Source organism: Cervus elaphus, chromosome 26 (assembly GCF_910594005.1).
Source record: "Cervus elaphus chromosome 26, mCerEla1.1, whole genome shotgun sequence".
In the NCBI taxonomy this organism is placed as follows: Eukaryota; Metazoa; Chordata; class Mammalia; order Artiodactyla; family Cervidae; genus Cervus; species Cervus elaphus.
Window position 1 is genome coordinate 26,381,735 of NC_057840.1, and position 27,037 is coordinate 26,408,771.

Here is a 27,037-nt window from a genome sequence, read left to right on the forward strand (position 1 = left end):
GGAATTTGTCTCTGTAATTCAGTCTGCCAGTAATAACCATCTAGTTAATCTTTGTAAAGGATTTTTTATTCACCCTTCTCACCAAACTGCTGGTCACATGCTCCTTTGGCCCACTATGCATCTATATTTCTCTGTTAAAACGGTGAAGCCACCTCCCATTCATGTCTCTCTGAGAGCAGAGACATAGTTTTACAGCATTCTTCTAGCCTCCCTGTCTCTCCTACTGTTAACAGCGAATGAATGTTTATTGAATGAACATGTAAAGGTCTGTAATAAAATCTTCTTGCTAGCTAACATCACAGACCAGAAGCCCAAGGGTTGGCTCTTTCTAAAATAAAATGATTTCTTTCTTGGGCCAGTTCCTTGAGGCAATTAAGAATGAAGAAACTATGCTTCTGAGATGCTGCTAAATTGTTGGGATGCTTTCTGCTTATGCACACAGTTAATCTAATTAGACATCTTTTGTTGGCTCATGTACCTCCTCTCTCTTCATGTACCATTGCCACAGAAAGTTTGGAAGATGTTTAAATATTAGAATATAGTTACTATTATAGAAATATTCTTTAAAAATTCAGTATAGGTGTGTATGTATATATATGTGCATTTTCTTGTTGTTCAATCGCTCAGTCACGTCCGACTCTTTGCAACCCTATGGACTGCAGCATGCCAGACTTCCCTGTCCTTCACTATCTCCCAGAGTTTGCTCAAACTCATGCCCTTTGAGTCCGTGGTGCCATCCAACCATCTCATCCTCTTTCACCCTCTTCTCTTCCTGCCCTCAGTCTTTCCCAGAATGAGGGTCTTTTCCAATGAGTTGGCTCTTTGCATTAGGTGGCCAAAGATTTATGTGTATGCATATGTTTGTATTTACTCTTCTGTCCTTAATCATAGTAAAATATGCTTTGTGATAAGTTTAGCCCATCTTCCTCACCCTCAACCTGTTGATAAAAGCCTGTTAGTAGCCAGAGAGAGATTTAGTGCAACAGAGAAAATCCACTATTTCTACTAGAAAATCAGCTCAAATTTTGTTTCCTGCTGAGGATGAGTCAGCAAAACTTGAAATAAAAAGGCACAGAGACCAACTTGAAGTCACGGAAACTTATTTCTGGAATTGTAGCTAGTATGTGCTAGGACCTGTGAACCAAAAATATGTATTTTATGAGCAATAATAATATCCATGTTCACTTTTGAAACTTATCTTTCATGTTCTTATTATTTCATTTGTATGAATTTCCACTAAAGCTTTATAATTTGTTTTGTGTAAAGGTCCTAAACTCTTTATGCACAGTTTAAGGGGTAGTAGCACTTCTTTTCCTTTCGTGTGTGGATAGGGCCAGTAGATTGAGTTAAAGATTTTGAGAGAAATTTCAGTAGCTTGATTTTACATTTGTGGAAATTAAGACACAGAGACTTTCTTGATGTTAAAATATTACCAGTGGACTCTCCCAGGGCTGATCCTTTTACACCAATCAAATGATTCATGATTTTTTTTGTCTGGATAATATCACTAAATCATAAGTCATATTTGTACAATCTTTCTGTGTTGATCAAGGTTCCTACCTGATTCCACTCCCAGCAGCAGAACTAGCCAGCTGTGCAGATTTGGGGACCCTCTGCCAAGGTAGGGAGTCAACATCGTCCTCTGGAGTGTCTGTTTCCTACTTGCTGTTTTGGAAAATGTAGTTGTCATTGTTTTGAATTTTATCTTCGTTTTTGCTTGAGAAGCCAGAAACCAGCAAACCAGAAGAATTTCTGGATGTGTTTTAGTTGTGTGGGTGCACAGTGTAGAGAAAGAATGCATTCACACACTAGATGACCACATTTCCATAAAGCACTGAGTTTTTAAAATGTGAATAATTATATGCTATTAGGAAGGGTTGACTTCATTTTTTCCCTCTATTTCGTCTCAAAAATATTGTCCAGTATAAATATAGCCATATAATATTTTGAAAAAGTACTCATGTCTAAAAAACAAGAGGAAAAATTAAGTTGAATAGTCAATTAAGTTTAAGACAAGGCCATGAGGCAATTTATGATATGCAATGTAACTTAAATATTAAGATAAAAATAGTTATCTTATTACTTATATGAATGTAATTTTATTAATTATTACAGTGCATAATGACTATACTATGATCAGTATTATAATTATATATTATGTATTGAATAGTTGCATGCTGAATAATCCATAGTTGCATAAGTTTTAAAATATTTTGCTTTAATTTTGTCATTGCTTCTTCTGATTATCCATGACCCATTTCCATCCATTTATTCTATTATATACTTCTTTTTGAAGTAGCATTTCTATATGCCACATTAAGAATCATGACCATGCCTTTTGTAAAGTTGGGTCTTTTGTTAAGAAGGTCATAGGATTAAAGTGACGGGTTAGAAGTGAGACTAAGTGAATAGAAACCTAAGCTCTCTTTTATAGTTTCACTGTGGGTATAGGGTAGGCAGGGAGAAGGGGTGCAACTCATTATTATTTTTCTTTTCTGAGACATTATTTCTTGATATTATTGTCGATGAATACCTTAAGATAATAAAGTCATTAAGTAGTTTCTTTTGATGAACTCAGTGTGGTTTTAAAATAGTTAAATGAAATTTTAAAAAGCCTTAATTTTGCTTAGTTCAAGTGTGAAGGTTTTTTTTAAATTTTAATTTTATTTTTTTCTTTTAATCTGAGACTTAGATGTATTTTGCATTACATAAATATAACTGTTCACAATTTAAAAATACAAAAGATTTCAAAAAGAATCCTCATTCTTAAGTGTTTATATTATTTTGAAATGAAAAAATTATTTTAATTAAGAATAGACGTTTTGAATAAGGAATTCAATATTTTCTAAAGATCCTTTGGAAGGTAATTCTTTTTATAATTACTGAAATGTTTTAAATTTAGGTAATTTTTTTCTAATTAAAAGATCCCAACCCAGGGATCAAACTCAGGTCTCCCTTGTTGCAGGCAGATGGGTTCTTTACCATCTGAGTCACCAGGAAAGTCCATTTAAAAGAAATATGTAACAAATAGTTATTGTAAATAGAAATGTACATCTTATACAAATATACTCCTAAGATAAACTAAAGGAAAATTATGTGTACAGTTATTTTACTACTTACATTGTTCTTCCAGAATCCTTTAGAAAGATATTACCAAAGCATTACATAGGGTTTAATTTTTGAGTTTTAGTAGAATCAGAAACATAGCTTTGACATACTGCTTTGAAAAATCCCTCCTGTAAGGCTTGCCCTTATGAAATCCATTTTGTCCATCAGTGTTTAGTAAAGTTATTGGGATCTTTAGATGATTGATGTCATCCACACAATTCATTCTCTTTTTTTCCCTCACATTTATCTTCTCTAGGAGAAGTATATTTTCTTCTGAAATTTTATTTTGCTACTCTCAGTATATCAGAAACTTAGTTTAGATAATTTTCAAGCTGACAGGTGGTGTTCAGACTTCCCTCTCTAGCCTTTCTTTTTATAGACTTAGGAGACTGAATTCTAGGAAGGTTTACTCATCTGCTGTGTGATCATCAGCCTCTTGAGGGCAAACTTAGGTCTAGAATCTGAATGTTCCTTCTCCATTCTCTTTGTGCCAGTTTCATACTCTTGTACAAGATGGCACCAAAGACCATGGGAACAGATTCTTAATGTGCTATAGAAGGCATTGCTTCATTTTATACATTATAACCTTGAAACTTGTGTTTAGTGGCAAGAAATGGTTTCTGTTCCTCCTCTATATATTTTCATGCATCAATTATAGATTGCTTATCCATATTAACTTTCATGTGCTTTTTGCAAAATGACATCTTTCTCATCTTTATTACCAGCTACTGTAAACCCCCCTAGTACTACATCACCCACTGTCACCACTAACATGCCTGTTACTAACAGAACCGATACACAAAGGAATGGTAAGAAATCGTTACCTTTTATGTTTGTGGTATGTCTGACTTGATGAACACCTGTATTCCAAAGGTGGAAATATCTAATGTTCCAACAAAGTGTCTGTTGTTAGAATCAATTGGTACATTTGTACATTTGCAAGACTAGTAAAATAAATATCATTTGATTGCCTTGAGTTCCCCGAATAACCAATGGAATGAGTACACATCAAAGTATCACATCTATGAATTTTAGCTAAAATTTCTTTCAAAGGAAGCTTTCAGAGAAAGACTAGTTAAAAGGAATGAGTTTGCATTATACTAGAGACCCGAGAAGAAAAAAATTTATAGCATTCTGTCAGATTATTCTCTAAAGAAACCTGTTTTAAAGAATTTTGTAATCTCAAAAAACTACATACTTTTAGTAATTTAATTTCTCACTGAGGCCAACTTTATGTTCAAACATTTAGATCACTTTTATACAGTAATACTTTGCTCTTTGTTTTTATTTGTTGAGGGATAATGGCTCCCTCCAGTATTCTTGCCTGGAGAATCCCATGGACAGAGGCTCTCAGTGGGCTGTAGTCCATGGATTCGCAAACAGTCGGACGCAGCTGAGCAACTACACACACGCACACCATAGTTAGAATGTGATTGGATATTAACTAAATTATAAATCAATTTTTGACTGACGAAACTTCAAGTAACTGCCAATACCTCCTGTTTTTTCCTTGTACAAATACATTTCTGTTTATATTATTTATAATTTGCAAAGTTACAGTAAGATAAGAAATGAACCGGGGAAATGTCAGGTTGATTATTTAATCTGCGACCTATATTGACTACATCCATAGCTTTTTGGTAATTCAGAGTAAGTGGATTCAGTTTCTTCTGAAAAAGAGAAATTCCAATCAGGTGAGCACACCATTGCCTCAAACACAGTAATATTCTCAAATATGAGGTATTAGAAACAAAGGAATTTTCTCAACCTCAATCATTTAACTTGCAAGGCCAAGACATCTGTGATGTATCACCAGGAAGCAAAACCCAGAGAAGAGAAACCGGCATAGTTCGTTTTTTCTTTTGGCTTTGGGGGTTACATCAACTTCCTCTGTAAGGACATTTAAATTGAAAGTATGGAATATTTTACATGAAACGTAGATATAAATTTCATTAGGGTTATAAAGACGCCGATTCAGGGAAGTGTTTATGGTTATTCTGGTAGTTACGCCAAGGAGATTTATGATGGAGCAAAAATTCCAGCAACCCCCAAGAAAGCAAAAGCAGTTGAAATTTCCAGTGCATATTTCACATGGACTCTAGCCAGTAGATGGGAATATTATAATTCTAACCAAGTATTTCACTCTTTGTATGAACATACAAAGAGCCTCTGTGGCATTCTCCCTCCAGGACTGGCACATCCTCTTACTGCCCAAGAACGTTTACATGATGCTTCAGAGTCCTCGCCTTGGTGGAGTGGAGCTGTCTTCACTCAATCATGTCATTTCTGACATTCTTGAAGAGATCCTTGTTCAGTGCATCTCTCTCTGCGTCATAACCTTCATGGGCGTTTCAACAAAAAAAGCAAATGTTAGAATCAGTTCAGATGGTTTGATTTGGCCACTTGAAGGAAAGAAAACGCGAATTCAGATCATTCTTGATAAAAATGTAATCCGAGCACTTAAAAAAATATTTGAAAGTCCTCATGTTGTAGAAATAGTCTCAAATTGTGTTCTCAAATTTCTGCAGCATCTCAATTTTACCACATCCTTGAACTGTCTCTACCATTTATAATAGGTTTTATCCCCCCCCAAATTGACTCACTTTTTTACTTAAACATTTATATTTATATGGGAAAATATCACAGTTGTAAACTGAAACTAGTGCTGCTTGTCTTAAAATAGAAGTGTAAAGTGAAAATAAATATAATGAAAACAATGCTACTGAATTCTCTCTATATCCAGTTGTCTTCTCACATCTCAGCACTTGAAGCCTTCATTTTTTTTTTTTTTAAAGGGAGGGTTACAAGACCCACTGTAATTAATTTTTTTGTCTTTGGTGTAGTTAAATTTGAAATAATTGAAAAGAGAATTACTTGTTTACCTTGTGAATAAATGGGATTTAATGTCCTATTCTAGACTATCTGAGATCATTCACATGCTATCAGCAATGTCAAATACACTTTTCTTGGGAAACTGATGTGATAAACATTCTCAGGCCTCAGATCTGATATATTAGAGAAGGCTGTTTTGTTCACTGTCAGAAAGATACACAGCTATCAGATCTGTTATCTACCTTATCCAGTCTTATAAACTCTGCACTATCAAAGAAATCTACTAGCAAAGAAATCTAATTCATCAGTCATGATATGCTGGTGTGGTGAGGGATGAGGGATTTTCAGATGTATTTTTAGAGTATATCAGGAGACTTTGTTTTCATGGCTTTTGTGAAATGTCCATATTCCCTTGCATAAAGTTATTTCTGTTATTTTTCAATAGGGTTTTAATCTGATAGTTCAGATTATATACTAAGAAAATTTTATCTTTTAAGCTACTTTTCACAAACATGTTTCAGTATATGAGGAACAATTTAGGTGTTCCCACAAATAACTTTTGTGCCTTTTCCATTCCACTGCATTCCCAAGAAGAGCTCTTGGACTTATTATTTCCATTCCAAATCATATGTTCTATGCTTGAAGCATCACTGTACTGCTGCTGAATATTAAACTTTTGTGAGGTTGGCACAAGCAATCAAAGTAAGGAACTGACTTTGTTAGTCCTTATTATTCTTCTAAAAACCTACAAGTGCAAATTGTACCACCGCTTCTAGTTTCTCACATACATTTCACTACTCGAAAAAATTTACTATCAGGGTATTCATGTGGACCCAATAATCAATCTAGCTTTATATGCCACATAACTTAAATCGTATGTGTGGTGAGCAGTCCTCCAGTCATATGATAAATGCCACTGTCTGCTATAATTGCCTCTGCACCAGTCAAAGGAGTAATCTTCAATGTAGAATAACATTTAATTTCTACTTTAAAATCTATCTTTTCAAATGTATATTTTAAAACCTACCTTTTCAAACCTACTTCATTCCCTTGAATGGAGAATAGTCTCATTTCCAAATGTTCCAAGAAATTCTGAAAAGAGTGTTAAGAAAATTAAAAAAGGAAAAGATCTACAGGCAGACATATGTTTTGATACCAGATCTGTTATGGCAAGTAATGGTTTCTGCTTTGAAGTTTTGTCGGGCTGGAAGAGTCATCTAATTGGAAAAAAGGGTCATGCATTCTTTAGACTGAGATGTCATTATTAGGACAATACATACAGCTTTTGAAGTCTCTGGAACAGATGAAGATTTGTGAATAGCTTTCTTATTGAGAAACCATAGGATTTGTTACATGTGTAGGAGAAGGTGACTTGATTACCAGGATGACCTGGAAAAGTCTGCATCGGTGTGTCTCAATTGTGCATTTGCTGCAGTGGCAATGTTTAAGCCAGTTATTTCGCTGCTGTCCAAAACCTTTCTCACCAGACCTTCAGTGGATATTTTATCTTGCTTTGGCAATTCATTCTTGGGCATTTCTTTGGATTACTTGTTGACTGCATTATCCAAAAATTTTAAATAAGTATAACAAGCAGACAGCATTGAATAATTTTTGCTGAATATATAAATATCTCATTCTGAGGCTTCTGAAGCAAGACTATATGAAAAAAGATCCATAGCATGGGCGAATCTCCAACGCTTAGGGGTAGGTTGTTTGGCATAGTCATATATTTTATTTGCCATAAACAACATAACACTGGGGAGAGTCCTATAGGGATTTAGACTGACTCTGATATGGAATGTCTTTCTCATTTATAAAAACAGTGAATTAGAAAAAAAAAGTGAGAAATATTTTAAATTAAAAAAAAATCTTAAATATTTGGATGCTTCTGTAAAATTTCAGAAATGTGAGTGATTAAAAATACGCATTTTTAATATTTTGCAGGATTCTCCTGAGAGGGCAAGACTGCAATTCCTAACAGACACACGCTTTAGGTCTCCATCTAGTGGTAGCTTGTCAGTTTTAATACTTAACTGGCATCAGGGAACATGCACAGAATACCCCTTAATTCCTAACATTGGTGTAGAATCTTGGACTTCTGGAACTTAAATTCCCTCTGAATCATTCAGAATGTCCACGATTTGATATAATGAGGTCTACAGTGTAAATTTGTTTATTTGTTTGCCTGACTTATTATAATTTATTTTACATACACTCTTGTAATTTTTCATTCAGAATATTTTTTAAAGGAAGATAAAGTCAAGGTTATTAAAATATCTGAAGAGTTTTAGAAGCTGGACTTCTAATAACTTAGTATGCATAAATTGAACCAAATATCCTTGGACTTACACTGATCTCATAGACATATTATTACATCTGGGAGTGGTGATTTTTTTTAAAGCATGAGTTTCTGACCTCTGTACTGGAAAACATTCCTGTAGAAATGTGACTGGAATTTGCATTTTGGTAGATTTGGGAGTTCCTAGGAGACATACTTTTGTACTTTTATGTACTATTTCCCCCAAATCTTCACTGAATCTTTTCCCCATTGTTTTAATAATATATTTTTACATTTGCTATGCATATTTTGGCTTCCCCAGTGGCTCAGCAGTAAAGTCTCCACCTGCAATGCAGGAGATACAGGTTTGATCCCTGGGTTGGGAAGATCCCCTGGAGAAGGAAAGGACAATCCATTCTAGTATTTTTGCCTGGGAAATTCCATGGACAGAGAAGCCTGGCAGGTTACAGTCCATGAGGTTACAAAAGAGCTGGACAGGACTGAGCGACTAAACAACAAACAATATGTGTATTTTACTCATGTTTATAAGCATGGAGATAGATGATTGATTGGCAATAATGAAGAATCAATGTTTTTTCCTGTATGATCTACCATATTTAAAAAGAATCTTTTTCTCATTACTATTTGTAGTAAGATATCCTTTAGCACACATCTAGAGAAATTTAGCAAACCCTGGCTGGTCAATTTGATTTTCATTTAAAAAAAAAAGAAAGAAAAATATATATGTATGGCAGACTGCTTTAAAGATTGCACTTCTGCAAAAAAGCACAACTTCCTTCTGACATAGGATTTTCTTTTACAAGCAAGTCCAGTTAAAAGTCCATCTGCAAATATTCTTTTTTCCTCCTTTACTTGATACAAATGACTGCACTTACGGAATTTTGATGAAAAAATCTGGTGAAAATGAACCCAACAACTTAAGTAGAAGAAAATGCTTTATTGGGGCAGGGGAAAGAGGATAGAGAGAATAAGGAGCTGTGGGTGAAAAATACATGGTACCTATTCTTTTCCAAATTAAATTCTGCCTATCATCTTACTCAAGTTTTTGCATCTCAAACTATCATTCTTCATAATGTTAGAAAAAGATAATTTTTGGTTACAGGAAATTTTTGGTGTACATGAAGAATCTTTTAACAGACAGTAGGGAGAAGTGTATAGAATTAAGAATTATGAAGGAACATATATAGGTGATAATTTAGAAGCAATACTTATCTATAAGTAAACTAAATGATAACTATTTCTAAAAAGTTTCAAGGTCACTGAAAATTACCTGTACAGAAAATTTCTATACCTATGTAGAAGGCATTTCTTAGTTGCTCGGTCGTGTCCGATTCTTTGCTACCCCATGGGCTATATAGTCCATGAAACTTTCCAGGCCAGAATACTGGAGTGGGTAGCCTTTCCCTTCTCCAGGGTATCTTCCTAACCCAGGGATCAAACCCAGGTCTCCCACTTTGCTGGTGGATTCTTTACCAGATGAGTCACAAGGGAAGCCCTTGTATGAAATTATGTCATTATAAATGTAAGCTGATAAATGTATGACTGTAAAATATGACTAATGGACTGAATCCTATTTCCAATGGACAGATGGGATTATTTATAGAATTTCCATAGTGATTCAAAACATCCTTCCTCACCCCGAGGTGAAAGTACAGAGCAAGGTGGCAGAATGGGTAAGTGGATTGTAAAATTTCTGTTTTGGGGCTTTAAACTAATCTCTGGAAATCTGGGAAAGACTCTACTGTCTAACTGAACCCACAGATCATACTGAAATAAAGATGTATGGAAGTATAAGTGAAGTATTGCACTTTTGAATAGAAAGTGAGGTATAGTTGAATAAAGGACAAGAAAGTGAGCCTAATGGGCTATTATGTCAAATAAGAAAAGAACAGCACAAATGGAAAAGTATTTTGAGAGGTATCTTTATTTACTGTAATAGTCATACATTTTTAGCACTGTTTGAGTCTTTGATTCAAAAACCAAGTGTATAAAAAGTATATCATGAATAAATACCTTCCACCCATCCTTGACAGTCATCTGCCTGGAAACCAACTTATCTGCTTGGAAATCACTGTGAATTTTTCTTGTTTTTTTTCCAAGAATTTGTGAATGTAAAAGAAAATGACTATACATTCTTATGTTTTCCTTTTTACATTAAAAATAGAATATTGTACACACCATTCTACACTGTACTCGATATTTTGGTTATAATTTATTTAACCAGTATTCTGTTGGTGAAAATTTTGGTAATTTCTAATTTAAAAAACTAAACATTTTATTTTATTATTTTATAAATGCGTGTTATATATATATACATTATATAAATACACATTATAAATACATGTTAATGATTTTTCCTTCTCTGATATAATATCAAAAATTTAATTTCCCATAGGTTTATATTTTTTATTATTTTATTTCCTATCTACAGCATACTTTGGGACCTTGTACTGCTTTTATTTACTACTACAGTTCAGACAATTTTTGTGGAAAAAGTAATTTGTCATTTGGGTATACATTCTGAAGTTTCTTATGTGGTAGGGCATATATACTAAGGCCACATTTCTAATAAAAGAAAGTTAAACCATACACTGAGAGATAATGATGATAATACTATATATATATAAAAGTATATATACTTTCTTCAGGTATATGTATATATATTTGAAGAATGGTAGGAAAGCATAGTTTTATTTTTAAAGGCTGCATCCTTTGCAACAAGTTACCCACAGAAAACAAAAGTATGTAATTAACATCTCTGTTACAAAAATTGAGGCGGGGGAGTAAAATCTAGTAGAAACCAAAGAAAAATACTACTGTCAACTTTCTGGAATGACATATTAACCTTAGTAGCTAATTCAAACACTAGATGTATTGAATTTCTAAATAGAGAGAGGGCTTTACTGAATGAGTTTAGTCTTGCATCCCGTTTCCTTTCATATTCTTCTTTCTGCTTTTTTAAAGTCAGAATGTTTTCAAAAGATAAAGTTGTTTAAATTTATTTTATTGAAGTATAGTTGATTTTCAATGTTGTGTTAGTCAAAAGATAGAATTCTTTATTCTCATTCTCAAATGAACCACTTCTAATGTTATTAATTCTGTAAATCAGCATTCATTGGGGAGTTTATGCTTTAGGCAAGGTATAATTTTACATTTATTTCATGCATGGTTTTCAACATAGCATCACTTCATCTGAAACTAAACTTTAGTGGACATTTCTCCTTAAGATGTAAGATACGAAAGCAGGTGTTTGGTAACAGAGAAAGTATAAGTGGTGTCCCTATTTCATATTATTACTATTTACAATTTAAAAATAATTTAATGCTTCTTTCCAGAATTTCCTAGAATTTACATTCAATTTAAAAATGCTCACAAGGAAGGCTAAATGTGTGTATGAAACAAGACCTAAAAAAACTCTTTGGAGGTGATATATAAATAAGAGAATTTCATGTCAGTAAAGAAATCAAAATAGTTTGTGACTGTATTGGATATATGTAAGGTTTTTGTTTTTTTTTAAGGTTTTTTTTTTTAATGGAAAGGAATCCATTGCTTCATTAAAAAGTTTAGTGCTGAGACATTGTTAAAAGACCACATAATTATCAATAACACAATTCTCCATAATGTTGAACTTCTCTTTGTTTTTAAAGGCCTATATTGTTAATTTATCATTTTTCTTACTACTAATATTGTTATAAGATGGTAATTGCTAGAAAAACATGTGTTAATGCACCTCAGTGTTTGTTGAATGAAGAATGTGGAAGGTGTGTATTATGCTAGTCTTTCCTGTGTATCCTATTGTGGATAAGTTCTCAGCGTTATAGCTAACTTGAAAGCCCATTATAGAGGAAGCCCTAATAGTATAGGCTAAAGAGGAAAGTATAATGTTTCCATTCAGACAGACCTGGGTTCCAGTCTGGGATCTGTTACTTCTTAGTTGCAGCTGGGTGAGCTATTTCATCTCCGTGAAGCTTAGCTTCTTCGTGTAACGGGTGGGAGGATAGTGCAGATAATACCTATCTCATTAGCTGTTGTGAGAATAAAAGAGAAAACACTGGTAAATTTCTTGGCGTACAGTGCCTCAGTAGCTGTTATCTGTACCTTTCTTTCATTCCTTTAGCTCTTTGGAATTTTCCCAGGGTCTTATTCCAATAACAATTAATGGGAGAGAAGAAACTGGATTTAAATTTCTTTTTTTTTAAAGTGTTAATTCAAACTCACCATTTCCATTGTATTTTCAGCTCAATTCAACCTTCCAGAATTGGAACTACACCGTTTACGTGGTTAATATCAGGTAAGTGACAGAATAAATTGAGAAATAGAAAGTAGTGTCTAGGGGACTTGCCTGGTTAAGACTCTGTGCTTCCACTGCAAGGGGCACAGGTTCGATTCCTGTTAGGGGAACGAAGACCCCGCATGCTGCAAGGTGTAGCGCCCTCCCCTGCCCCTACCAGTGCAAAAGAACAGGAGTGTCTAGTTTAATACTACTCTCTCTCTGTGGTTATACCGACACACACATACACATGAAAATACAGAAATACACACTATACTTATAATCTTTCTAAATGACTCTATATATTATACCATTGCTTTGCACAAAAAGCTTCAATAGTGCAGTAATGGTTTAAAAAAAATTTGATTGTAGATCCCAATCATTTAAAAAAAATTTAACTTGTACTCCCAAAATATATTTGTAATTTTAAATAGATTTTATGTATGCATGTGTGTATGTGTATATTGCTTAACCAATATATGTTACCATGTAATATAAATAGAAATTAGTTGCTTCTCACACACCAGTAGTTCATCCAGAGCATTCCCTGGTTTGCATGCACCCGTTTGAAGACCATTTCTTCTGTAACTACAGTGTGATTGCAACCTAGCCTTTCAAAATTAACTTTCACTGATCTTCTATTTAAATACTCCATGAATCTCTAGCAGAAGAGATTTTCCACCTGTGTTACCTACCTGTTTTCTTCTGCACCTTGATTTTATAGTTTTATAGTTTCTAAAGTATATTTGTGCTGTGCTTTGCTTAGTCACCCGGTCCTGTCTGACTCTTTGTGACCCCATGGACTATAGCCCACCAGGCTCCTCTGGCCATGGGATTCTCCAGGCAAGAATACTGGAGTGGGTTGCCATGCCCTCCTCCAGGGGATCTTCCCAACCCCAGAATCAAAGCCAGGTCTCTCTCATTGCAGGTAGTCTTTACTGTCCGAGGCACCAGGGAAGCCCTAAACATGTATTCTATGAATCTGAGATATATCGATAATGTATTTCACAGAAAAGAGGATCAAAGGGTCAGATTAGTTCAGGAGCAAGTTTCTGTATATCCGAACATCTCAGGTTCTTTCATGTACTGATATGTATTATGAAATCTTTGAGAGAGAAGCCATGTAGTTCCAAGTTTTATTTTGCCTTGGAGCTGATTTGTCTCAGGCTTATGAAGGAACTAGGACCTCTGAAGACACATTTGCTAACATTGGCTTAGAACGTCCTCTCTGCCTCTTTCTTTCACCTCCTCAAATTTTGTTGCTGATCATGCAGCAGATGAGGTTGATAATGAATATGCATGCATGCATGCTAAGTCGTTTCAGTTGAGTCTGACTCTTTGCAACCCTGTGGACCATATCCCGCCGGGCTCCTCTGTCCATGGGATTCTCCAGGCAAGAATACTGCAGTGGGCTGCCGTGCCCGCCTCCAGGGGATCTTTGTGACCCAGGGACTGAACCCTTGTCTCTCCCATGTCCTGCATTGACAAGCGGGTTCTTTATCACTAATGCAACCAGGGAAGCCCTGATAACGAATATGCCTGTTTGTATTTACAGTTTTCACCTGAGCACTGGAGAGGACAAGATTAAAGTGAGGAGAAGCATTGTGACTGACCAAAGGTAACGCTGACAAGGCCTCGCAGAAAATGTGACATCTTTTCTCGTGTTCTCTGTTTTGAATGTCTTGTAGAGAAATAAAATCAGTGAGGTAGGAGAGAAATGTTTCTTTTGAGTAGCACATGTAAATTATTTCTTTAGCCCTAATGAACAAGTCTTCCTTTTTTCCTATAGTTAAAACTGTAATATAAGCAGACTCAGTAGAAGTATACATATGATAAAAAAAATAATGCAGAATTGGAACATTTATTATTTTTAGTATTGATAATTCCAGTTTATGGTAACCTATTGCCTGTTATTTGAAATTTCATAGACCTTCAAAGAAAAAAAAATAATTATAGTGTTAAGTGCTTATGTAGAGTAGCATCTAATAATATGGGTAATAGGTGCTGAAATATTTTCAGCATTCAAAGCCATCAGCTAATTTTCTGAAGTCTTCATTTTTAAATGTATATCAAGGTCATGACTTAAGCAGATAATTTAATAGATATGTTCACCATATATAAACAGTTGGCATTTAAAGACCAACTGTTCAAGAGTGCTATGTAGTAAAAAAACAATGTAAACTCCCAAGTAAAATAAACGAGGTTGTGTCAGGTCGTATACGGCATCTCCACAGAATAAAAAAAGTCAGTTGAAAAGCAAAAGTTTACATTTTTTACTTAGTTTCAATTGACTGAATTGATATATGTATTTACAACTATAGAGATGGAATATATTTCTTTTTAGGTCATATATTCTTAGAAGCTAGTAATAAAATTTCATATGAGGGTTGACCAGAGAGTTTTCATATTTTTTTCTTTTTCTATTCAGAAAAGCACATTAGAAAAACACATGTTTCTCTATTCATTAGAAAAACACATGTCTTTAAGATTATATTTCAAACTTACCATTTTTGTATATATTCAACAGACTGGATTGGACCATCTGATTAGGGAAAGTTACTGTTTATTTTCTAGAATTGTTCCTTTTTCTTTATGATCTGAAGATCAGAGTAATGTATTTAATGTATCTTACCACTGTCTTCTTGATGGTAACAGGATTTTTCTCCTTATTTTAGCCAAATAAATTCTTCTCCAAACTGTACTGCTAGATCATACTGAACCTGGAATAATGGATCCACAATTACCTGGATAACTTTGCTGGACACTTTGTCTTGCAGTTGGGGCAGGCCTACTTCAAAGTGTCTCCAGTGCTATACCCTCTTCATAGGGCTCAAAATCAGATTCTAATAATGCAATTTTATGAGAACAACCAAATAAAATATTTTCCAGAAGTATAAAACATATTAAACTCATGCCCTTTGGAAGCATCATCATCACCCTCATCCTGACCACCTTTATAACCTTCATCACAGCATCTCCTTACGTTTGCACTTTATGATTCCAAGCACTGTCTTATTCACTGACTCATTTGCTTCTCTACCAGTTACCTCCAACATAGATAAGGCAGGTAACATCCTGCCCTTTTAACCAGTGACAAAACTAAGACCCCATGAATTGCCCAACATCAACCAGCCAATGTGAGAAGCCAAGATTTCTGACCTCATGTTCCCATGCTCTGGTCCTATTTACTGTGATTCTTCTATTCCCTGATGATACTAATATCAGTCATCATAAGTATAGGTCCACACCTTAGAAACTCTTGTTGGAAAGACATTTAAATTCGTGGAATCTGTTTCCTGTCTATAACGCCAATGTGTAATTTTATAAAAAATTATAGGGAGAATGAACTTAGAGTGTATATGGGAAAATCCATATATTTTGTTTTTCTTTGGTATGAGCTTCTGGCATTGCTTTAAAGTTTGTTCGTACCAACTTTATCTCCATCTTTTCTTTCTGCTCTCTGTTGCTTTTATGCTCATGGATGAACCTTTGTGATCTCTCATGGTTTTTCTCAAAGTTACAATCTACTAGTCTTACACACACTCTTTTTTTCCCCAACCTTTCCTTTCAATTGAACTGTAACACCTAACACAAACCCTACCTTTAGATAATGCTATCATACTCTATTGCCTAGACAGACAGGAAACCAGAGCCACAGAGACTGATTTATTCAATTAAAGAATGACTGATAGTAACAACAGATAGAGCTGGATTTTGCAGAACGATAAAATAGTTTCAGTTTCCAGAATGAGAGAGGAAAACAACACAGATAAGACGTGTGAAAACGCATGATCATTCTTGAATTGCCGAATTTGGGTCAGTACCATCCAAAACGTACTGTGTTCTCAATATTCAAGGGAAGCAAAAGTTGACATTGCCAACTCTTAAGTTCTCAGTTACTGGAGTGGTGAAGTTTAGCATCCAACAATAATTTAATCAAGGGATACTTTTTTTCTTTAATAGGTCATTTAAAAATTATTATATCACAGTTCAACATTATATTCACATCTGTGTTTTTCTCATCCTAAATATGACTCCTATATGAACAGTAAGCAGTAAGTGACTTTAGAGATAAATAGCTCTTCAGAATGAACTGTCAGAATTATAAAGTACAGATACTTAGGGGAAAAATAGGGCTATTTTAAAATTTCACCCAACGTTGACTAGCAAAGATTTCACTTATTTTTCTTCTTTTTAGCATCACAAATACGTCACTACTCTATTTCATTTATTTTGATACCCACAGTATTTCATAAATCAAATATGCCACTGCCTCTCCTCTGAGGACTTCATAGTTATTTCAGGAACAATGCTACTGGGTTCACTTTGGCATCTTTTGCTTTCCCTTTTGACTGTGTATATGATTACAAGTGAACAGGAAATTATATTACTTCAAATTGTAGAACCAGAGTTTTGGTGGGGATTTTAGGATATATATCTCTGCTTCCTATAGAGATACTTTCTTTTTAAAGACAAGCCAGTTCAAGCAATATATAAACTTATTCAGTAACATGACAATTACTGAGTGAATTTCAATTATTTATTTTGTAACTTTTCAGTGCACAGAGTACTAGGAAATGCTTCATAGAGATAGAAAAGCATTTTATCACAATTCTGAAGAAATTGCAACATGTTCGTAACTAATAATACTCAGTAATTTAAAAGTTAATTGTTTAATCAGTTCAGTTCAGTTGCTCAGTCGTGTCAGACTCTTTGCAACCCCATTAACCGCAGAATGCCAGGCCTCCCTGTCCATCACCAACTTCCGGAGTTTACCCAAACTCATGTCCATCGAGTCGGTAATGCCATCCAACCATCTCATCTTCTGCCGTCCCCTTCTCCTCCTGCCCTCAATCTTTCCTAGCATCAGGGTCTTTTCAAATGAGTCAGCTCTTCGATCAGGTGGCCAAAGTATTGGAGTTTCAGCTTCAACATCAGTCCTTCCAATGAACACCCAGGACTGATCTGCTTTAGGATGGACTGGTTGGATCTCCTTGCAGTCCAAGGGACTCCCCAGAGTCTTCTCCAACACCACAGTTCAAAAGCATCAATTCTTTGGCGCTCAGCCTTCTTTATAGTCCAGTTCTCACATCCATTCATGACTACTGGAAAAACCATAGCCTTGACTAGATGGACCTTTGTCGACAAAGTAATGTCTCTGCTTTTTAATATGCTTTCTAAGTTGGTCATGACTTTCCTTCCAAGGAGTAAGTGTCTTTTAATTTCATGGCTGCAATAACCATCTGCAGTGATTTTGGAGCCCCCAAAAATAAAGTCTGACACTGTTTCCACTGTTTCCCCATCTATTTGCCATGAAGTGATGGGACCAGATGCCATGATCTTAGTTTTCTGAATGTTGAGCTTTAAGCCAACTTTTTCACTCTCCTCTTTCACTTTCATCAAGAAGCTCTTTAGTTCCTCTTCACTTTCTGCCATAAGGGTGGTGTCATCTGCATATCTGAGGTTATTGATATTTCTCCTGGCAATCTTGATTCCAGCTTGTGCTTCTTCCAGCCCAGCGTTTCTCATGATGTACTCTGCATATAAGTTGAATAAGCAGGGTGACAATATACAGCCTTGACGTACTCCTTTTCCTATTTGGAACCAGTCTGTTGTTCCATGTCCAGTTCTGACTGTTGCTTCCTGACCTGCATGTAGGTTTCTTAAGAAGCAGGTCAGGGGGTCTGGTATGCCCATCTCTTTCAGAGTTTTCCACAGTTTATTGATGATCCACACAGTCAAAGGCTTTGGCATAGTGAATAAAGCAGAAATAGATGTTTTTCTGGAACTCTCTTGCTTTTTCGATGATCCAGCTGATGTTGACAATTTGATCTCTGGTTCCTCTGCCTTTTCTAAATCCAGCTTGAACATCTGGAAGTTCACAGTTCACGTATTGCTGAAGCCTGGCTTGGAGAATTTTGAGCATTACTTTACTAGCATGTTAGATGAGTGCAACTGTGCGGTAGTTTGAGCTTTCTTTGTCATTGCCTTTCTTTGGGATTGGAATGAAAACTGACCTTTTCTTGTGGCCACTGCTGAGTTATCCAAATTTGCTGGCATATTGAGTGCAGCACTTTCACAGCATCATCTTTCAAGATTTGAAATAGCTCAACTGAAATTCTATCACCTCCACTAGCTTTGTTCTTAGGGATGCTTTCCAAGGCCTGCTTGACTTCACATTCCAGGATGTCTGGCTCTAGGTGAGTGATCACACCATCATGGTTCTGGATCATGAAGATCTTTTTTGTACAGTTCTTCTGTGTATTCTTGCCACCTCTTCTTAATATCTTCTGCTTCTGTTAGGTCCCTACCATTTCTGTCCTTTATTGAGCCCTTCTTTGCCTGAAATATTCCCTTGGTATCTCTAATTTTCTTGAAGAGATCTCTAGTCTTTCCCATTCTATCATTTTCCCCTATTTCTTTACATTGATCGCTGAGGAAGCCTTTCTTATCTCTCCTTGCTATTCTTTGGAACTCTGCATTCAAATGGGTATATCTTTCCTTTTCTCCTTTGCTTTTTGCTTCTCTTTTTTTCCACAACTATTTGTAAGGCCTCCTCAGACACCATTTTGCTTTTTTGCATTTGTTTTTCTTGGGGATGGTCTTGATCTTGTCTTCTGTACAGTGTCATGACTTCCATCCATAGTTCATCAGGCACTCTGTCTATCAGATCTAGTCCCTTAAATCTGTTTCTCACTTCCACTGTGTAATCATAAGGGATTTGATTTAGGTCATACCTGTATGGTCTAGTGGTTTTCCCTACTTTCTTTAAGTCTGAATTTGGCAATAAGGAGTTCAAGGTCTGAGCCACAGTCAGTTCCTGGTCTTGTTTTTGCTGACTGTATAGAAATTCTCCATCTTTGGCTGCAAGGAATATAATCAATCTGATTTCGGTGTTGACCATCTGGTGATGTCCATGTGTAGAGTCTTCTCTTGTGTTGTTGGAAGAGGGTGTTTGCTATGACCAGTGTGTTCTCTTGGCAAAACTCTGTTAGCCTTTGACCTGCTTCGTTTTGTACTCCAAGGCCAAATTTGCCTGTTACTCCAGCTGTTTCTTGACTTCCTACTTTTGTATTCCAGTCCCCTATAATGAAAAGGACATCTTTTTTGGGTGTTAGTCCTAAAAGGTCTTGTAGGTCTTCATAGAACTGTTCAACTTCAGCTTCTTCAGCATTACTGGTCAGAGCATAGACTTGGATTACCATGATATTGATGGTTTGCCTTGGAAATGAACAGGGATCATTCTGTCGTTTCACACCTTGCATCCAAGTACTGCATTTCGGACTCTTTTGTTGACTGTGATGGCTACTTCATTTGTTCTAAGGGATTCCTGCCCACCGTAATAGATATAATGGTCATCTGAGTTAAATTCACCCATTCCAGTCCATCTTAGTTCGCTGATTCTAGAATGTCGAGGTTCACTCTTGCCATCTCTTGTTTGACCACTTCCAATTTGCCTTGATTCATGGACCTAACATTCCAGGTTCCTATGCAATATTGCTCTTTACAGCATCAGACCTTGCTTCTATCACCAGTCACATCCACAACTGGGTGTTATTTTTGCTTTGGCTCCATCCCTTCATTCTTTCTGGAGTTATTTCTCCACTCTTCTCCAGTAGCATATTGGGCACCTACCGACCTGGGGAGTTCATCTTTCAGTGTCCTATCTTTTTGCCTTTTCCTACTGTTCCTGGGGTTCTCAAGGCAAGAATACTGAAGTGGTTTGCCATTCCCTTCTCCAGTGGACCACATTTTGTCAGATCTCTCCACCATGACCCATCTGTCTTGGGTGGCCCCACATGGCATGGCTTAGTTTCATTGAGTTAGACAAGGCTGTGGTCCATGTGATCAGATTGGCTAGTTTTCTGTGATTGTGGTTTCAGTCTGTCTGCCCTCTGATGCCCTCTCTTAGCGCCTTCTGTCTCTCTTGCGTTTAATCAGATTAGTTGAAATTCTAATTTTTCTTAAAAAACTTTATTTTTGACTTTAAAGAAACAGTATAGCATTAACCACAAATATGACTTTCTTGCATGTGTGCTATAAAATATTAAAGTATTTCTTAAAAGAAATGGGGTAATATGATAGATAATACATGCAGCATTCTATAAAATGTTCATATTGAGATTTTTTAAGGTTATAATTTTTTAACATCTTTTTAGCATTATAATTTGTGCAGGGACAGAAGTCCTTGAATACTTTGATGTATTTCTTTAGTCTCAACACTTTACGGTTACTCTCTTACTACCATATGCAATTGTTCTATTTTTCCACCAAAAAATGATCTGACTGGTCAGCAACTCGGTCTGAATTGTTTTCCTAGGTTGGTGATTTGGGCCCTTTTGGTTTATAATGCTACCAACAATCCCAGTTTAGAAGGAAGAACCATTCAGCAGAAGCTCTTAGGAAATAATGAGTCCCTGGATGAGGGCTTGAGGCTACATACAGTGAATGTGAGACAACTGGGTAAGTGTTTTTAACTGTTTTATTATATGTATTTATGTGACTATATAACAGGTTAAGTTGAAACAAAATCAACAAAAATATTCTTCCTTTGTGTGTTTGCTTATTTAAAGCTATTTTTTCTGATGATAAAGTTCATCTTGTTGGTGACATTATTAAAAATGGGTGACAAGGTTAGCATAAAAGATAGCACCTTGATACCTATGAATCCAAGGGAATGAAAGAGGCAGATGGAAGTTGATACCCTATTTTAGGAACCTGTTGTGAAAATACTAAGAATATGAGCAAAATGCCAAGATAACCTTGACCAGAGCTGGCGTCAACTTTAGGAATAAAGAGATTGTGAGTGTGTGCATATGGGATATCCAAAGAAGTAAATCTTATAAAAGACAGTTTCTTGTTATAAAATATCCTCTTATGTTCTCTGTCTCTGTTACCATCTATGCAGGAATAGATAGGCCAGAAATCTGGGAGTCATCCCAAACCTAGATTGGTTTCTCACCTGGACGCCGTTCACATCCTGAGCTCCAGCCATAGGTGTGGCGTAGCCAGCACTTCCCCAGACGTGCTGTGCTCTTTCCTTCTTTGCCCACATTTCTTCCCTCCCCTTTCACTGCCCTCCTGATGGTCACCTACCTGGAATGAAGGACAGCCCAAAGTTGCCGCTTCTGTGAAGCCTTCTCTGAAATCATCATGTACAGATAGCTGTCACCGCCTGGGAGCCTCCACCTCATGCTGTCCGCAGACCTCGAGTACCGTCCATATAGAAGACTCTTGAATTTGCCTGGACTTGTTTGTGTTCTTACACATATTTTCTTTAACCAGAAATTTCCTCTGGCTTGAGAACACATCTTATTTTTCTCTTAACACTCACTTGCCACCTCCTCCCCAGCAACCAGCCCATTCTTGAGCGTTTAAATGCATGAATAAATAGATGAATGCGCCTTGATGGGCATCTTTGAGAAACGTAAATGATCAAAAACATGGATAACAAAAAGTAAAGTAATCGTTTTAATGTTATGGTGACAGCTGATTAGGTGAATTAGTAGAGCTCAAAAGAAAGGGAAACTTTGGCACATCTCCTTAGACACACACACAGGAAATAGAAGTGAGGGAAGCAGATATTTCTCAGCCTCTAAAAGCATGATTATGACTACAGCCAGAATCACAGTGCAACAAGGAAGCAGGCTTCTTTGCTTCTCTGAGGAAACCCTCATCTCTAAGGTGTCAACATACATAGTCTCCATGGGGTCTGCATCTGTAGTTCAACCAACCTTGGATTGAAAATATTTGGAGGGAAAAATTCAGAAAGTTTCAGAAAGCAAAACTTGAATTTGCCATGCCTGGCCAACTGTTTATCTAGCATATACATTGTATTTAAAACTATGTACATAGCATTTAAATTGTATTTATTATTGTAAGTAATCTAGTGATGATATAAAGTATACAGGAGGATGTACATAGGTTGTTGCGAATGTTACTACATTTTACACAAGGGAAATGAGTTTTCTCAGATTTCAGTATACTGGCAGGGGGAGGAATGTGTTTTCTGGAACCAGTGCCTTGAGGATACAGGGGGATGAGCAGAATACAAAGGCTCCTCTTTCACACATGGGGTCTCCACAATGAAGGAGCTTGATGAATGTGGTTTGTACGTGACAATGGAGCCCATGAGGACCAGCCTTATCTCTGTTCCTCAGAGGTTGAGGAATCCCTGAACAGCTCTCTCTGCACACTTGGACATGTAATTTATACCACTTAGAGCTTCCCAGGTGGTGCTAGTGGTGAAGAATATGCCTGCCAATGCAGGAGGCACAAATTCGATCCCTGGGTCAGGAAGATCCCCTGGAGGAGGAAATGACCACCCACTCCAGTATTCTCACCTGGAAAATTCCATGGACAGAGGAACCTGGCAGGCTATAGTCCGTGGGTCCACAAAGAGTCAGGACTGAGCACAATGCTACTTATTCCACTTAAATTCCATGTTGTATTGTTCTGCAGAAAGTGAAGTGAAGTCGCTCAGTCGTGTTCGACTCTTTGCGATCCCATGGACTGTAGCCTACCACGCTCCTATGTCCATGGGATTCTCCAGGCAAGAATACTGGAGTGGGTTGCCATTTCCTTCTCCAGAGGATCTCCCTGACCCAAGGATCGAACCTGGGTCTCTTGCATTACAGGCAGACACTTGACTGTCTGAGCCACCGGGGAAGTCCTTAGGGCTTCCGTGATAGCTCGGTTGGTAGACAATCTGCCTGCGATGCAGGAGACCCTAATTCTATTCATGGGTCAGGAAGATCTGCCAGAGTAGGGATAGGTTACCCACTTCAGTATTGTTGGGCTTCCCTTGTGGCTCAGCTGGTAAAGAATCCACCTGCAATGCAGGAGACCTTGCTTCTGTAGAAAAATTTCTACCAACTGGGAGAAGAAAAGCTCAAAATATAGATAGGAAAGTTATTTAAATGTTCAACTGGTACCTACGCTACTGGTTTCCGGTAGTGTTCATGTAACTTGCTATTTTTCAGTACTGAAATATGAGATTTTGTTGTTACTGATACAGTGATTTTATTTCTATATTTTTAGAGTGTAAACTCTGAGTTATTTATGTCCTAGCTCTCACCCAGACAGTTTTTAGACAATAAGTGGGATGATTTGAGGTGAAGGTGTGTGTGCAAGATGTGTGGCCTACAGCTGCCTTCTTGCCATTCCTCCAGCAAATTGCCAGGTGAAACATGCTTGCAGAGCAACCAGAAATTGTTTCTATAAAATGTGCTGGCAACTCACCAAGAACACTGTTGAGGCACTATTTTATAGGCTTTTTATTTGAAAAATATTAAATTACATTTTGAATTTTTCAGGACAGTTTTCATTTTATGTAGTTTTTTTTTCCCCCAATAAATCTGTTTTACTAGGGGCTTCCCTGGTGGCTCGGTGGTAAAGAGTCCACCAGCCGTTGCAGGAGATACGGATTCAGTCTCTGGGTTGGAAGATCCCCTGAAGGAGGAAATGGCAACCCACTCAAGTATTCTTGCCTGGAGAATTCCATAGTTAAGAGGAGCCTGGCAGGCTCCATGGGGTCGCAAAAGAGTTGGACATGACTTAGCAACTAAACAACAACTATTTAATAATTTTATCTACAAATGACTTATGTTAGAATAATATTGTCTGATTCATTTTTATACTTGCATAAGTATGTGCTTTTATTTAATGATTTTTTAAGATACAATCTTGAATATGAAATGTAGCTAATGTTTATTTTTCATAGCTTCTGAACTTTTACAAATTCTGAACACAAAAACCTGTTATTTTAGTATTGCATGGAATAAATACCTAATTACCAACATTGTTGTTTTGCTCTCATCTTGCATCTCTAATTTCAAGAAATAGATTGATATTTCTCATGTTGGGTCTTGTTTTCACATAGGTATATGTCTGGCTGAGGAGGTGCCCAATGGATATAAATGGCCAAGCATCCGACCTTCTGAATACAGAATTCCCTGTCCAGGGAAACAGGGCCTCTTTGCTTCACGAACATGGTAATACTTTCTTAACTCTTGCCAGCAAACTCCAGGTATCTACTTTCCAGAGTTACAGGCGCTGTACCATAGTTCCCATGCAATGTATATTAATAGGAAAGAAGGACAGGAAGCTCTTTGTACGTCAAATCCATGTGAGGTAAAGATGAGGAAGGTAGGTTACCAAAGAAAGCATTTTTTTCACTTCAAGCAACATGCTAATTTAGCCTTCTTCAAAGAAAGATGGAGCAATTTGAAAACCAGAGGGAAGTTCTAGAGCAAAGTTGGTGAACAGAGCCAGCATATACGTGACATGACATGTATATACATGACATGGCATGACATGACTTGCATATATGTGACATGGCATGCCGAGTCTTTTTAAATCTTTGGAGTGGTCATCACCGGAGGGGAAAAGAGACATCAGAAAGAAGAAAGACAAGATCCAGGTTAGAGCAGTCTGCTAGTGGAGACTGTTAGGGTGTGGGTTTTTCTCTATAATCGTTGAATGGAAACCTCAGACAGGTTAACAGAGGATTCACTGATTAAGTCAAATCCAGTTCCTCACCCTCCACCCCGTTCAGTGAGAATTTTCTTGCAGGGAAATTCAGACTCTGAAACTGCCCGTGTAGAAATACTTTGCCCCCACAGCTGGGTTTGACAAGTGGTGGAGAGGAAAGAAAGGGACTTGGCTTTGAATTGTGGTTCTGCCTCTTCCTGTCTGTGACTCCTTGGAAAATTCCTTGATTTATCTAAGTCTGTTTCCTCATCTATAAAACATGGATTATAATCTGCTTTACAGAGTTATGTGAAATCAAAATGAGATTTTATCTAGGAAGTTCTTAAAGTGGTGCTTGATCCATGTTAACAACTATATTTTAACTTTAGTAACCTGATGGAGCCTACGCTAGGATATAGGCTATTGCTAGTATTTTTTTTTTCCCCCTGATGCATGTGCCTGATTTTTTTTTCCCAGGAAGAACTTTTAATATGAATTTTATGTCCATTGTTATAGTCTTCAAATGAAACTTACCTAGATACCAAGGGAAATTCTAAAGCTTATTATTAACTACTTTTGTCAGCTATAATGTCGTGTCTGCCAAATGTTTAAAATACATTTTTTGTTCTACAGTTATCCTGACCCTGTCAACAATTCTGTAGCCCACTGGGGGACTCCCGATACCTCCAATTGCTCAAGTAAGTGAGAGATGTCTTCAGTCCTCCAAGGCAAAATAAGATGACCTCAAGTTTCGTGGTTCTCATCTTCTTTGGACATGTTCTGTTCTGTTCCTGATACCACTGTGACATTAAAAGCTAAGCAAAAGATTGTTTGACTCACTTAAAGTAAAAAATACTGTTTTTGCTCATTCTGACTTTCTGTTATACTTATTCTGTAGTAGATTAACAGTAGTAAGAAAATTTTGGAGAAGAGACTATGTAAATTAAGATTGTATGTGTATGTTTTCAAGTAGCAAATACATACTTATTTAGTGATTCTGTGGGCATCTCACTTAGAACTATGTGTGAATATTGGTCCCTCCAAGTTATTTACCTAAGCTGCTTATAAGCACAATTTGTGTCTCACTAAAGAGAGAAGTTAGTTTGTGTCTGTAAAGAAATACTGTTGTCCTGTGAAAATCAGGCTAAGGGGTACATATAGGAAATCTGATTTGCTGCTTTACTGGAAGTGAAATGTTATACTATGTTTTGGATTCCTAGAACTGCTCAGGATACACACATAAAACTGTATGTTGTTCTTCTGTCATATTTTTAGGGGAAGCAAATGAAGTTGCCAATGAGATTTTAAATTTAACTAGTGACGGGCAGCCATTAAGCTCAGCCAATATCACCAGCATCGTAGAACAGGTCAAAAGGATTGTAAATAAAGAAGAAAACATTGATATAACGCTTGGCTCAACCTTAATGAATATATTTTCTAATATTTTAACCAGCCCAGACAGTGATTTGCTTGAGTCGTCTTCTGAGTAAGTTTGTTTGTATTTCTTCCAGAGAGTGATGTTTACTGGATATATGTGGTATTATGTAGTTTCTCACAGATCTGAATGCTCAGTGCCCAGCTTTCAAACTTCAAATCTCTAGAAGATCCATTGATAATTCCCAAGATCATTCACAAAATGTACTTCAAAATTCTGTGGGTTTTGTTTTTTTTTTTGAGAAAATAATTTACAAATTGATTAGGGTTGCCCTCCTGGCTAGGTAATGTAAATAGTCCCAGAAAGACATTATTGGTATTTCCTTTTTTCATGTGAAAAATGTTAACTGGTGTAAATTCAAAAGATAAATTGTGTATATTTATATATTTAGCATAAATATGTATTTTTATATTTAGAATATATTATATATATATAAATGTATGACACTACTTTTTGCTTGCAAAGGAGATACTTAGCAAACACTCAGCTGACATCTTTTAGGTATGATGTGGTCATTGTTGGCTACTGTTCTATGGACTGAGACACAAAACAGCCGCTACTGTGTGACTGTTACACTTCTGAAATGAAAATGCCTAGGGAAGGGTGAAATACACCTATTTTT

General features: G+C 36.4%; 1 protein-coding gene across 9 annotated transcripts in view; it reads left to right on the forward strand.

Moving 5' to 3' along the window:
* Positions 1–27,037, forward strand: part of ADGRG6 (adhesion G protein-coupled receptor G6) — a 153,908-nt gene that overhangs the window by 80,636 nt on the left and 46,235 nt on the right. For 7 of the 9 annotated variants that reach the window (XM_043888669.1, XM_043888676.1, XM_043888670.1 and 4 more), the window contains exons 5-13: positions 1,553–1,621; positions 3,834–3,917; positions 9,827–9,912; positions 12,478–12,530; positions 14,065–14,127; positions 20,830–20,972; positions 24,391–24,502; positions 25,614–25,678; positions 26,256–26,466. In XM_043888669.1, the coding sequence (XP_043744604.1) occupies positions 1,553–1,621; positions 3,834–3,917; positions 9,827–9,912; positions 12,478–12,530; positions 14,065–14,127; positions 20,830–20,972; positions 24,391–24,502; positions 25,614–25,678; positions 26,256–26,466 (886 nt within the window). The remainder of the gene's footprint in view (positions 1–1,552; positions 1,622–3,833; positions 3,918–9,826; positions 9,913–12,477; positions 12,531–14,064; positions 14,128–20,829; positions 20,973–24,390; positions 24,503–25,613; positions 25,679–26,255; positions 26,467–27,037) is intronic. The other 2 variants (XM_043888675.1, XM_043888677.1) reach the window with 1 other exon arrangement.